At 46.0% G+C, this 15,119-nt stretch overlaps 1 protein-coding gene across 2 annotated transcripts in view; it reads right to left on the reverse strand.

Annotated features, from left to right (window-relative positions):
• Positions 1-15,119, reverse strand: part of RPN2 (ribophorin II) — a 42,000-nt gene that overhangs the window by 4,479 nt on the left and 22,402 nt on the right. For both annotated transcript variants that reach the window (XM_004585793.3, XM_012927186.2), the window contains exons 10-15: positions 9,257-9,348; positions 8,431-8,545; positions 6,276-6,470; positions 5,418-5,504; positions 3,696-3,791; positions 928-1,003 (exon numbers count right to left, since the gene is read on the reverse strand). In XM_004585793.3, coding sequence (XP_004585850.2) covers positions 928-1,003; positions 3,696-3,791; positions 5,418-5,504; positions 6,276-6,470; positions 8,431-8,545; positions 9,257-9,348 — 661 coding nt within the window. The remainder of the gene's footprint in view (positions 1-927; positions 1,004-3,695; positions 3,792-5,417; positions 5,505-6,275; positions 6,471-8,430; positions 8,546-9,256; positions 9,349-15,119) is intronic.

Consider the following 15,119-nt stretch of genomic DNA (forward strand, 5'->3'; position numbering starts at 1 on the left):
TTGTTCTTGGTCTGACCCCAGGTCAGATACGGGGTTTCGGGAGAGGAGTGTGTGTGTGTAGCTTTCAAGTCCGGTAACTGAAAGGAAGGTCGGGTCATCCTGCCAACTGTGTGTGTGTCTTTCAAATCCAGTAACTGAACTCGACAGGAAGGTCATCCTGCAACTTCTGCCCTGAAGTGATAGCTGACTCATTTTTGAGACCCAAGACAACTATGATAATCACAGCAAAGTTACAGACTCTCTTCTCAGAGAAACAGACACACGTTCACCAAGATTCCTGGGGCTCACCCACCTAAGCCCTCAGAATCAATACAGGCAGTGACACACAGGCAGTGACCTCTGAAGGCGGCCAACCAATTAATACGCACAGGCGTCTGGGGGAATTGCTGCCCCTGACTGCCTTCATCTTGGGTGGGAAACTTGGAAATACTGATTTGTGAATTTACTGTCTCATCATGTTAAGGTTGTTTACCACCTCATTTCTCCAAACAGCAGCACAGGACAGCGTGACTGATGGGAGCAGGACAGTTTTTCTCTTTTAGAGCAGACAAAGCCACCTGCAGGCATGTGCGGAAGCCAGTGTGATGGGGAGAGATAGCCTTTGGAAACACCACTAACAAGCTTCATCCAGGAAAATGGCTCATTGTAAAAGCACGCTAAGTGAGTCATTTCTGGAAACAAGCAGGGCTATTACACCAGGGTAAATGGCCTGCCCACAGCAGCCCAGGACACCACTGCCCAGTATAATGATAGCTGTTCTAAGCTGATGGACCCAACAGGTTTATCATCGTATTAACTGGCCTAAGAGGCCAGCAGGAAGAAGGAGATGTTACACCATTAAGTCATTATAGTTAATAGGTGTGGGGTCCACTTAACAGGGCTTGTAGGTAGGCAGGCTTGACGCAGTTAGCAGTCTGGAGCACTTACCTGCATGTCCCAAGTGAAAGATAATTGTGCTGGGAGCAAAGGTGAAATTGGAGATATTGGCACCAATCCGGACCCACTGAGCAATGGGAAGAAATTAATTAAAAAGACATCAGAACTTTAAAAGGAAGTGACATACGCTGTGCTGGAGCTATTCAATGAATGGCTCTGGTTCAGATATGTGGGCTACTCAAAGGATGGCATTTCTCCAAGCTCTCAGAGGAAAACCGTTACCTTTTGCTTTATCTGCTCAGCATCTATCAAATGTGCTGGTCAACCTACACCTGAACATCACCTTTACTGGTGGCAGGCCCTGCTCTTCCATGACACATGCAACCATGAAGCTCAAGGTCAGGACCAAATCACTGACAACACCACGAAGTCTCTAGGAATTGGACGATAAAACTTGCTGGCAGCTAATTCTAATTGTTCCAACACAAGAACAGAGGCCCAGGGCCTGGTGTGGTAGCCTAGTGATTAAAATCTTCGCCTTGCATGTGTCGGGATCCTACATGGGCGCCGGTTCTAGTCCCAGCTGCTCCACTTCCCATCCAGTTCCTTGCTTATGGCCTGGGAAAGCAGTCAAGGACGGCCCAAAGCCATGAGACTCTGTACCCACATGGGAGAACTGGAAGAAGTTTCTGGCTCCTGGCTTCAGAATGGCTCAGCTCCGGCCGTTGCGGCTGGGGAGTGAACAGTGGACAGAAGATCTTCCTCTCTGTATCTCCTTCTCTCTGTATATCTGACTTTCCAATAAGTCAGATATAAAAATAAATCTTAAAAAGAAAAAAGAAATTAATTTTGAAATTAATTTTGAGATCAAAGAATAGGGGCCTACACCCTATGTCTGATTTCTGAACGTATTTGGCATGTCTTCTAGATTTGGAGTAACAGTCATTCTCGTGATCACCAAGTGATTAATGAGGAAAACAGGTGATAACCTGAAAGTAAGATCTGATGAGTTTTTCCTCACAGTGGTTAACTATCTGCATCCCATAACTAAGTGCTTGCTTACTCTGCGTCTGACCCAGCTTCTTGCTAATGAGATAATGTCTCAATTTGTAACGTTTCTAATATCCACTGGGAGACCTGAATTGAGCTTTGAGTCTCCGCTCTTCAAGGGAGTAAAATAGTGGATGGAAAATATCTGTCTCTCTGCCTTTCAAATAAGATGAAGATAAGGAAATAAAAACTTTTTTTTTAAAGATTTATTTTTATTACAAAGTCGGATATACGAGAGAGGAGGAGAGACAGAGAGGAAGATCTTCCATCCGATGATTCACTACCCAAGTGAGCCGCAACGGGCCGGTGCGCGCCGATCCGATGCCAGGAACCAGGAACCTCTTCCAGGTCTCCCACATGGGTGCAGGGTCCCAATGCATTGGGCCGTCCTCGACTGCTTTCCCAGGCCACAAGCAGAGAGCTGGATGGGAAGTGGAGCTGCCGGGATTAGAACCGGCGCCCATATGGGATCCCGGGGCTTTCAAGGCGAGGACTTTAGCCGCTAGGCCACGCCGCCGGGCCCAGGAAATAAAAACTTTTAAAAAATCATCCAAACCCTGAGGATTTGTATCTATGTTTATAACTATAAAAAGAGAACAATGTGCTGGTGGTGTAGTGTAGTGGGTAAAGCCTATGTGCCCAAAATCCCATGTGGGCACTGGTTTGAATTCCAACTGCTCCACTTCCTTTCCAGCTCCTTGCTTAATGCACCTGGGAAAGCGGTGGCAGATGACCCAAGTGCTCAGGCCCCTGTCACATGTGTGGGAGACAAGGCTTGGGCTCCTGGCCCCTGGCTTCGGCAGCCATCTGGCAAATTAATCAGCAGATGGAAGATTTTGCTGTCTCTCGCTCTTTCTGTAACAATGACTTTCAAATAAAATAAAAATTTGTAGAGAAACAATTGGTTAAAAATTTTCAACAACAAAGCATAAAAGATAAAACCTTCCTTCCTCTATACTTTCTTTAAATGTGACCAACACTGATACGTATCTCAAAAATTTTATGCAGAGTTAAAAGTGGATCATACTAAACAAGGTTTCCTATCCTTGCTTTCTTCATGCAATAATTTACCTTGGCAGTCATGTCTCATTAGCATACAAACATCCATATTTTTACAAGTATTTATTTATTTAATAAAGACTCAGCAAGAGACATCCCTTATCTACTGTATCCCATGACATGCCCCATACCTGCTGAAGCTAGGTCAGGCAAAAGGTTGGAGCTGGGAACCAAATCCAGGACATCCACATGGAGACATCCCTATTGCCTCCAGCTGGAATTCAGAGTGGAGCTGGGCTTCAAACCCAGGTGGGAATGTGGGAGACCCAAATGATGTAACCCTGAGGTCGTTCCTCTAACAAGCACCATGTCATCCCACTGCACGAGCGGAGCAGGAGGCAGTCAACACTGGTTTTCCCGAGGACTCCAACTGCCTCCATATGCAGCAGGCTCCCGCAGTGCAGGCACGCACAGCCTCTCGGTTACATTCCCTACAGTGACCAGCACTGGCCTGCTTCACTGAACACTCCTCGGGGCATCACAGGCCACCCTTCTCATGCCCTTTTTGTTAATGGATCCGTTTATCTCCCTGCTGTCTCATAGTGGGGAAATTTGGTTGTTTTCAAATGTTTCGACCAGCAGTGAGGTCACAGCTGCTGGACCCCTTTGGGGCTGTGCTGAGGCCAGAACACAAAGCCTCCATTGGAAAGGCCACATCTGCCAAGTCTGGCTCCAGGCACACTTGGCCCATGCTAATTACCACAACTCACCAGGGCAAAGAGCAGGAGTAAAGGGGAGAGGATCAGGGCCGTGAATGTGTTGGACACCACGGTGGGCGGCCTCTTCTCAGGCTCACGGAACAGGTGCTGCCAACAGAGGATAAGGCGGAGAGTTCAGAATGTGTCCTTCCCAGCAGGAATTCAAACCTCAACAATGGTCATGAAGAAGAGGCTAAAACCCTAGGGGCTAGGGTAGCCACTTCACCTTTTGCCTCTTGCCAAGGTTGGCCACTCTCCCAATCAATCCTTCCCAATGTCACATGGGCCCCTGCTCCCACTTTACCAACCCATTTTTCCCTTCAAAGATTCACTGTCACTTAGAAGCTGGGGAACACACCCCCTGGAGTGGCACATGGTGAGGGTCAGAAAGGTGCCAGGCTCTGCCGGATCCTGGGCATTGAGCTTTTGGGCTCCTAGGATGGCAGTGTCACACATTACTTCCCTGCTTAAACAATGAGTTAAGCATTGAGCAAGGCATCCTCTTCTAAAACTTGACTGAGCCTCACCCCTCATGGTTCCAACCATAACTCATTCCCTGGCCTCAACACTCACTCTAAGGAAGCCTCAGATAAATTTCACCCTACCTGCTCTGTCTTTCAGAATTAACCCAAAGGGCTAGGTAAGCGTTCCTATGACTTTTTTTTCCCCCACCTAAATGAATTCTCTTTGGTGAAGTTTTCCTCCACAGTGATGGGGTGAGGAGTATAGACAGGCATGACGCTGGGATCAGAGGCGAGTCACCATGCCTGGCTTTGGTTTCCAGTTGGAAAACTAGGGAGGGCAGGGCAAGGAACACCTCCTGTTTTTTTGTGAGAAGGCTGAGGCCCCATCACCCTGCTCCATGATCAGGCAGCCCCAGAAGGCACCCTCTTCCTAAAACTCATCATGGTTCCTCTCAGCTGTCACAGTTAGGATTTCTGCATCTGAAACAGCTGCTGCCACCTATTCTACCCATATATCAGTCAGTGCCCTGCAGTGATAGTTCTGCTTTTTGCTACTTTACTGCCTTTGATTCCCATAACGATGCTACACCCCTTTGTTCTTTCCTTAGTGAGTAAGCAGAAGTAGTTTGTTTGACACTGCAACATTCATTCACATACAGGTTTGCATGTTACTCCTTGTGCTCATTTTTCATGATGGCAATAGATGGCAGAGTGAATGGATCTATCTCTGCTTCCTTAACCAGGGTACATGCTGAATAACGGCTGTGTTTATCTTACAAAGGGTTCTGGAAGCCCTTCAAAGCGTTTCTTGCTGTCTGTCATTGATGTAAACCTTCACAAGGTCCTGTGGGCTGGGGGAGGCAAGCCCCAGAAAAATGGAGGATTCGCTTCTGTTCTCCCAGTTGAGACTTTCCACCTGCCAGCTGCTCAGCTTGAATTTATGGAGTAGCAGCAGGCTGGAGGCTAAATCTGTGTGAGCAGCTGCCAAGCCGTGGCCTCAGAGAGGAGCCTCTGGTGTGGCAGGGGTATATTTATGGGCTCTAATTTTCTCTCCAATTCTTTGCTTTCCAGGATCTGGGCTCTTGGAACCTGTCTCTTCAGCCAGTAGATGGATCTGCTGCCACCCTACCTAATTCCCAGGGTGCTGAGGGTTAAGGTAGAAGAGACCAGATGAGTTGGTCCAAGGACTAGAGCCATGGGCCAGACTGTGCCACTTTCTCTCCCTGTACCCATCATCACATGCTTAGTGGTTAAGCCCTTTCAGATATACCTGGATTTCCTGTTTTGGGGTGAAAAGGTTGTGGGACAGGACAGTCCATGGAGCTTCTTCCTCAGGGAACTTGATGACCACATCAGCCTAAAAAAACACACAAGGACAGTCTTAAGGGCACAAGAATAGCCAAGGGCATCAAAGTACTCAGCAGGTTGATAGCCTCACATCTAGAACCATAACTGAAAATCAGCAAGTAGTGCAATCACTTCTGATCCATTGGTGGATAAACTAAGTGGAGAAGGTGGCTACCCCTCTGGTTGTAAAGGGGGACAACCACCATGCCAGTCCTGCATCTTGGCTTCTGTGACCTTTCCAAGCTCATCCCTTCCTGCTCCAACAGGTTGCAGGTGCTCAGCTCCCAGATGCTAAGCTCACAAGCCCTTGCCTTCCTCCCACCCTCAAAGCTTATGGTTTTCAGGAAGTCTCCTGTCATCATACCAATCACAAGCAGTGAGCAAGGAGCGGGATGCTTCTATAATTCACCATCTGATACTACTCTGAACTGTCAGCAGAATTCAACTGATTCCTTCAAGAAGTTGGCCCATATTTCAAAGGCCAGGGCCTGATCTTCCATGTCAAAGTGTCAAAGGAACCCCCATAGTAGCAGAACCTCCATCTAGTAAACCATCCATGGAAATTCATTCACAGGGTCCAATCTGTTCATTCATTCATCCACTGAGTGAACATGATCATAAAACTATTCCTAGAGACAGCACCTCACCTGGGAGGCTTCCCGACCAGCCCAGGGAGGCAGGAGTAGACCAAGTAGGAAAGCCTTGAGCCCCTGGGAGAGGAACATTCTGTCTGACTGTGTACAGCCACTCTTGACAGAACAAGGGGCACTGAGGCACATACCACATTCCAGAGGATTGGGTTCTTCAAAGTGGCATCTCCGATGATTAAGTAGAGGGTATAGGTGCCAGAGGCAGAGTCAAATTCAATCTTTCTTTCAGAGGTGTCCAGCTCAAACTTGTACACGTTCTTGCTGTCTGGCTCAGCCACGAACACTACTTCCTGGCCAGTCTTCTGGTTATGGAGTCGGACGAAAGTCTAGAGGAAACAATAACACAATCTTGTGTTTGGTCATTACAAACACTCCACATGCCCAACTTGACATCCAACAAGCAGTACACTGGAGAGCACTGGCAAAGGACAGGCCTGCCCACAGTGGAAGGTGTAGGTGGCCAATTCTCATTCCCTAGTGTGGAGAGAACTCTGTGGGAACGAGGCAGGAAGTGCAACTGAGAGGTCTGGCCAATGTGTTATTACGTGGAGGCTGAATGCCCAGTTTGTGGATAATTTAAGCCCTTTATTACTGCTGCAATTTCTTCTTCCTGCCAGCCTTTTGGCCATTTTGCTGCCCAATCAACTTCTTCACCAGAGAGTGGAAAGGAACCCAATGCGTTGTAACGATAATAGGCCTATTTTCAACTTCCTAGTGCCCCCAGCACTGGGATTCCGTTTAGGCATCATGGGTTCTAATCAAGCAGAGCAACCTGGTGGAAAAGAGAGCCCAAGTTCTGACCACAGAAAGACCCAGTCCACTGCTTCTCAGCTGAGCAGGCTGCCTAACCTCCTTGCACCTTACTTTCTTCATCTTGAGGGCACAAAGATAAACTCTGACATTTGGTGCATCTGTCAAATTTACAAGGAAATATGCAGGACAGTTAGGCCAGGGCTGCTACATCTGAGGGTGCTTCAGGAAGCTCACGGAGAGGAGCAGGCTTGTGGATTAGTGGGTAAGACACCTGTGTCCCACATCAGATACTGGAGTGCAATCCACTGCATCCAGTTTCTGATTTCAGCTTCCTGTTAATAGGGACATTCACATTAGGGTCAGTGGTGATGGCTCAAATAATTAGGTGTTTGCCACCCATGTGGGAGACCTAAATTAAGTCCCTGTTTCCCAGCTTTAGCCTATTGCAGGCATCTGATAGTGGTGGTAGTGGGGTAGGTGAACTAACAGATGGGAGCTCTCTATCTCCTGCAGAGTTAAAAATCTTACAAAACAAGTGATTCGCAGGCAATGTCACTGGGAGCAACCACATCCCTAACTGATCCCTTACCGGAGTTAAACTTGAGTTTTAGTTCTTGTTCCACTCACAATTCCTGGCTTCCTGAGAATGCATACATCAAAAAGGATAATTAATGGCTCCAGTTTTGGGGCCTTTGGCTTCCAGGTGGTAGAGTCAGATCGAGTTTCTGGCTCCCAGCTTTGGCTTGGCCCAGCCCCAGCTGTTAGGAGCATTTGGGGACTCAATCAGCAGGCAAATCGCAGCCTTTCAAATAAAACCTATTTTTAAATTTAATCAAAAATGTAGAAAGAAATAAGAATTTAGAAGATCAAGTTTATTTTAGTGTAAATTTTTTTGTTTTAATCCACACTTAGCTTTTTTTCTGAAACACTCTTACACTGGCCGGTCAACAGCAGCTAATGTTATTATTGACACAATGACTCTGGTCTTGCCATGCAGAGCCTTTCTTTCATGTTTTGTTTTCCAGAGAATTTGAATAGGTTGGTTCCAATAGACAGAGCAGAAGACATGAATGTTAACTTGAGTTGCCATGGTCACACAGCTAGCCCTGATCGATAGAACAGTCTCTGTTATTTACTTCTGGACAACCAAGAGGAACCATCAAAATATTGAGGGGAAGAGGCCAGAGGTCCAAAGCAGCCAGCTGCAGTCACCAGTCTTGGCCAGGAAGGGGGGAATTTAGAGCACGGATGCCCCAACTCCTTCTGAGCACAGTCAAATGAAACTCACTGCCAAGACCAATTGCAAAATGCCTGTTCTACTAGGTCTTTAAGCCATGGCTTCCAAACAGAATTAGAGAAGAGACAAATGATAAATTAAAGTAACTTTTCTTCACATACCATCCCTGCTCTAGCCCTCATCCTGACAATTTGGTTTTGTACCTTCCTTTCAAGCGGGGATGGGGAACTGTCCATGGTATGGACCATGGTGTTTTTCATGTTTCAGATAGAGAACTGCGTGAGCTTGCTCCTGACCTGGTGGGGGGTCAGCTCAGCCCCGGTGTTCACATCCACCAGCTGGAAGAACAAGGCAAAGTTCTGGTGGCTATCGGCGATGAAGGTCCCCTTGGCTTTCGCTGGGTAAGTCACCCTGCAAGACACATCAGATTTAGTCTTCAGATGTGTTGTGCATCCGAGCAGACAAAGCAGGCACATGCACCCTCCCCTTCACCACCCAGTCCTCTCTTGCGCAGCCCTAATACTTCTGTTGTGCATACACAGGCGACGGCTGTCTATGGCCAGAAGATAACCGGATCACCAAAGCCAGGGCCGAGTAAACTTGCACCAGGGTCTAAGGAAAACCTGTGTGGCCTGCAAGACTTTGGGTTCTCAGTTCAATCCAATCAGCCACAGGTGGAGCGGCCAGCTTCCTCTGAGGGTCTCAGGTGAGGACCAAGAGGGATCACACAGAGCATGGCAGAAACAACCGCAGGGCCAAAGTCGCACAGCAGGTTTCTGGCTCCTGGCTTTGGGTCGGCTCAACTATGGCCATTATGGCCACTTGGGGAATGAAACAGCAAATGGAAGATCCTTCTCTCTGTATCTCCCTCTCTTCATAAATCTGACCTTCCAATAAAAATTAAAAAAAAAAAAAAAAAGTTGACACACTGCTACAGAAAACTCCTCAATTGTCTTAGATGTCAGGTAGAGATTTTGTCCAGTACCACGGGAACAATGTATGCCTGCTGGATACAGGGTGTAAGCAGGACTACTGCTGGCAAAGACATACCATCTCAGAGAGAGTTAGGGACTTAGGTCAGCTCCTCTCCCTCCCCCTACGTCCAGGGGACAGCTGACCTACCGTGTGGTTTTGGGTGCAATGCTCTGATCCTTATCCACCGTGGAAAGATCAACATTAGTGATGCCAACTTCAGTGGAGATCTTGATTCTGAGCTACAGCCAAAGAAGATCACAGCCAAGTCAACTGATGAGTACACAAGACATTCAGAGGCACATCCAGGTTTCCATTCTTAAAGGTGGGAGGAGTCCCAGAACAGGAGTCTTCAAGGATTAATGAAACTGACCCAGCCATGTGCTATCTACAACGCTTTCACTCTAAGCACAGAATAACTTCTCGATTCTTTATCCTTTCCTCCTTTTGTTGGCTTTGATTAAATGGTATATGTTTAAAATAAAAGAAAAAATAGGTTTGTTCCACTGCCTCCTTTAAAACAAATAAGGCGAAATCCTTAGTTAGTAACCTTTAAATAATTCAAACCAACAAGGAATCAATTCTAAAGGCAAATAAGATTTATTGAGCGCTTACGATTTGAAAGGCACCAGCTTTAGAGATTATCTCATTTAATCCTCACAACTGTTCGTCTGAGGGAATTCCATATGAGAACTGGCTGCTTGTTCAAGACTGGATGACTAGAGAGAGGGGCCAGGACTCAAGCACATGCACCCAGCTCAGAATCCATGTGCTCCGGCCCCTGCTTCCGCCACTTCTCACCAGTCCTGACTCCACACCAAGGAGGCTGACTGCCGTGATGACCCAAGCAGTTGTGGAAGCTCTGTGGGCTGCCCACCAGCTACTCCTCACTTTTCCTCTGCGCATGTGGCAGAATTTTACCTCTCTGCTTCTGCGGACTAGGGTATGGTCATGTGACTTGTTTGGCAGCATTAAGAGCTTCACTTGTAGGTAGAAGTGTTTTGAAGGTTACTGTGTGATTCGCCCTGCCTCTGACACACAGATCATGAGGACAGACATGGCTCCTTGACTAAGAGCCTGAAGCAGTACTCCTGGCTGACCCTCTGTAGACAGACAGTGTGGCAAGAGACAAAACCCTTGTTGTTTTCAGCCACTTACACTTGCTATTTGTTAGAAGCACAGAGCAGTCTATCTTGACTTTTTAAGAGTGTTTGAATTGTGTGCAGTTCCTTACAAACATTTTCAAGAAGAGCTAATGACAGCAAGTAACAAATTTGAAAATTTGATTAATGTAGATGTCAATATAAAAAAAGGGCAGAAATAATATTAAAAGTCTATTTCTGGGAAATGTTTAGTTAAAAATCCACAGTTGAAGTAAGCTATGAAAACTGAAGGTGATTATATGTGCAAATAGATCTATGAAGCTTCCAAATATTTGATAGGATTCTGAACACAACGCTTAAGGAAATCCTTGCCAAAAGCACTGGTTTATGCTCTAACTCAGGAGCCAGGAATAGAGATAGAAAGTTGGGCAAACAATTGAAAGAGTGCTTCAGCATTTTTCTAAAATGCCATATCACTGTGTGACAGCCTCCAAACAAGAAGAGTTAAAAGGAGATAAAGATAGCTAATCAGATTGAATAAGCGTGTTTTGCTTGGCTTTAAAAAGAATTAAATGCAAAAGCTGTAAGGATATTACCACCCACTTCTGAATACCTGGCCATCTCTTGGCACAATTACATTTAGCATCATCATTTCTCTTCAGCCTGGACAAGTGAGTGAATGATGCTAATGGAGGTAGAGCGATGACAGCCGACAGGTCAGATTCTTCCTTGGAGGGCCTCTCCCTGTCCTCCCTAAGCTCCCTGCTGATGAGATAGCCTCCATCAGCTCTCAGAAGAGCAAGCTTTGCTGTTTCAAGCTCAGCACAGGCAGGCAATCCACACCAGTTTCCAATGAAGACAGAAGCAAAGGCAGCACCTAAAAAGCTTCCATAGGGTACTGATCTTTAACAAGATACCTGTGGAGGCACTTCCCATACCTTCCTCAACAGCAGGTGGAGCACCTGGTGCAGGGGATATACAAGGATTACAAGATGCATGTCCTGCCCTACAGGCAAAGCATGACTGTAGCAGAATGGGATACTGCTTTAATGGAGGAACGTACAAACGGCCATTAAGCAGGATAAAGAACCGTAATCAAGTTGGCCTGAGGTGGTCCCCCGATTGAGGCAGCAGAAAGGCTGAGGACGAGGACTGGGTGGGGCTTAGGCAGTCCTCTAGCTTAGGGAGAGGTAGGAGATTAGCATACTCCATGCTGTAACAAAAAATAACAGATCTTCACAGTTAAAAACTCTGAAATTTTCATCAACTAGCTAATTCCCTTTTCATTTCTGTGGTTCACTGTCTGAGATTCAATTTCATTTGTAAACTTAATCTTGAAATCATCTTCCTACCTTGATGTCCATAAACAAGAGACTAGCTGTATACACAATGGTATGTGTACACTACGAACTACTACGAAGCAAATGAAAAGAACAAAGTGAATGTCTGGACAGACATGGAGCTTTTACCTATTCCCTCCCACCCCCCACCAAGGATTTATTTATTTATTTTAAAGTCAGAGTGAGAGAGAGAAAGGGAGAGACCTCCTATCTGCTGGTTCCCTTGCCTGATGGCTGTAACAGCTGGGGACAGGCCAGGCTGAAACAAGGAACTATAAAAGTGTCATCTGGGTCTCCCACACCGGAGACGGCAGCCCAAACACTAGGGCCATCTTCCATTGGTTTTCCCAGGCCATTAACCAAAAACTGGATTGGAAATGGAATTGGAGCACATATGGGATGCCTGCTCTACCCACTCTGCGTCAATGCCAGCCCCATCTCCTATTTTTGATCATACAGACATTTAATAGTAGAATTGTACCAGTATCACTGCCTGCTGTTGAACCTAGGCATCGGGATGAATTATGGCAAGCCTGGAGCTGGCTTTCTAGTTAACAGGCCCCCACAGGTGAAATGCTATTTTTTGAGTACATTAAAAAAGCGTAATCGTGACTACTGATGAGAAATTCCTCTGAGGAGAAAGGCTGAGGGGATGGAGGAAGCTGTTTAAATGGAGGTACCTCAAAATGTTCATGGGGCCAGCAACGTGGTCTAAGATGTTAAGGCTCCAACTAAGGTGCCAGCATCTTATATGGGCACCAGTTCATGTCCTAGCTACTCTACTTCCTTTTTTAAAAAAATGATTTACTTATTTTTATCACAAAGTCAGATATACTGAGAGGAGGAGACACAGAGAGAAAGATCTTCTGTCCGATGATTCACTCCCCAAGCAACCACAATGGCCGAAGCTGAGCCGATCTGAAGCAAGGAGCCTGGAGCCTCCTCTGGATCTCCCATATGGGTGCCAGGGTCCCAAGGACTTAGGCTGACCTTAACTGCTTTCCCAGGCCACAAGCAGGGAGCTGGGTGGAAAGTGGGGCTGCCGGGACTAGAACTGGGGCCGATGGGGGATTTCAGTGTGTTCAAGAAGAGAACTTTAGCCATTAGGCCACTGCGCTGGGCCCAGCTACTCCACTTTCTATCCAGCTTCCTGCTTATGGCCTGGGAGAGCAGCAGAGGATGGGCCAAGTGCTTGGATCCCTGCATGCATGAGGAAGATCCAGAAGAAGACCCTGGCTCCTGGCTTTGGACAGGCCCAGTTCCAGTCTCATGACCATTTCAAGAGTGAACCAGCAAATGAAATATCTCTGTCTTTCCTTTTCTCTCTGCAAATCTGCCTTTCAAATAAAATACACACATATATATATATATATATTTTAATTTATTTATTATTTTTAATTCATTAATTACATTGTATTATGTGACACAGTTTCATAGGTACTTGGATTCTCCCCACCCCTCCCCAAACCTTCCCCATATATATATTTTTTAAAAGATGCAGATTTACAGAGAGGAGGGACACAGAGAAATCTTTCATGTGCTGGTTCACTGCCTCAAATAGTTGCAACAGGCAGAGTTGGGCTGGTCCAAAGCCTGGAACTTGGAGCTTCCTCCAGGTTTCCCATGTAAATGCAGCGGCCCAAGGACTTGGTCTACCCTCTGCTGCCATCCCAGAGACATCAACAAGGAGCTGGCTTATAAGAGAGCAGCCACAACTCAAACCAGTGCACATATGGACTGCTGGCACCACAGTCAGAGGCTTACTAATTTACTACATCATGGTGACGGTCCCTTTTTAAAAAGGATACATTTTATGGTACAACATTTTCCATGAGTTTCTTTTTAATATCACCATAGTTTAGTATATGCTTTTCTATAATTTTTTAAGCTTTACTTGTTGGGCGAACCTAGAGCCAAGAACCAGGAGCTGCATCCCAATCTCCCACATAGGAGGCAGTGGTCCGAGCACATGGGCCATCTTCTGCTGCCTTCTCAGGCACATTAGCAGGGAGCCGGATGCAAAGCAGAGCAATCAGGACTCCAATTAGCAGTCCCCAGTAAGATGCCAGTGTTCGAAGCAGCAGCTTATTAATCCATGGCTGAAATACGGAAAACGTTGAATACCTTACTTTTGTTTATAAAATACAGTAATTATGCAGACAATTAGTGGCAGGTCACATACTGTCTTCTTTTTTAAATATATATTAACAAGTGTATCACCCTATAAGTATGTTAACAGTCACAACTTTCCCTTTCTATAGCTGGATGTTCACAAAAGTGCTTCCAGAAGTGTTTCAGCTCCTCAGCACGTCCCCATCATCACTTAAGGGACTGTCAGCTTTTGGGATTTCAACGGAATCCTGACTATAACCCTGGCCACAAGTGTTGCTGATAAAACTACCACTGTGCATATTCTGAAATCATCACGCTCATGGGAGGAGTAAAAGGGCAAACTGCAGGGAGCTGGCGGCACGTTTGGTGCTCAGCCCTAGGTTGAAAGCCTCCCTAAATTAGAGCTTCCTTTGTGGCACAGACACTGTGGGACTGCTCCCAAACAAGGAACAGGGAACCACTTAAACCTTTCTACTCCCCAAACCTTAATATAACCAATGGGTGTCAGGAGACACTCCAGGGAAAAGTGCAGTCTTGTTATTTGTTCAAGCAAACTGAGACCCAGAAATCACGCTAACTTTTTCACTGGCTCCTTCCTTCAAACCATTTCTGTAGGATCAGGTTCTACAACAGGGAAGTGGCTGCTTTCTCCACTAGAAAGGCAGCTAAGCTGCCTCATCCCTGTCCTTTCTTAGCCTTTTTGCATACCACATATATGGCCCAAAATGGCTTATAATCAGGAAAAGCAGTCTTTCTGTTAGGAGTAATAGACCCCTGTTAAGCTTATTACTGTCAAAAAACAATGGTACATTAGGGGCAATTAAAGCAAATGAAAGCTTCTAAAATCCATGCTTTCGACAGTCAGTTCAGTGTCAATGCGTGCTATCACAGACCTTCCCCACCAAACTGCCATTAGTGCACTCTGACCAGCGTCAGCAACTCCAGGGAGAAAACAGGACCTACTGACCCGTCCGAGGCTCGTAGTGGGACTATTAACTGAGATTACCAGGGAAAGTTGCGTATATGGCAGAAGTGAGGGCCAACTCACTCTCTCTCCCTCTTGCGCGCACACACACACACACACACCTGCTATAATGTAATGAAGAGGGAAAGAAGAGATCTGTAATGTTTATTCTATCTCCAGAAAGAGAAGGACAGCAAATGCCCTCAATAGGCACTTATTACCATTGTATAAACAACAACTATTAGCCACTGCTGCTCTTTTATACTTACGTAATTTTTCCCACAGCTACAGAAATATTTAGACAAAAGCCAGATCGTTGTTACAAAAACCAAGCTATTATAGTAATCAAGACAGCGCAGTACTGGCAGTAAGACAAAAATACAGATTAAGGGAAAAGAAATTAACCCTTACATCTATGATCTACTGATTTCCAACAACAATGCCAAGACAATCAAACAGCCAAAAAATAGTCTTTTCAACAAAAGGTACTGGAT

Source organism: Ochotona princeps, chromosome 22 (genome assembly GCF_030435755.1).
Source record: "Ochotona princeps isolate mOchPri1 chromosome 22, mOchPri1.hap1, whole genome shotgun sequence".
NCBI lineage: Eukaryota > Metazoa > Chordata > Mammalia > Lagomorpha > Ochotonidae > Ochotona > Ochotona princeps.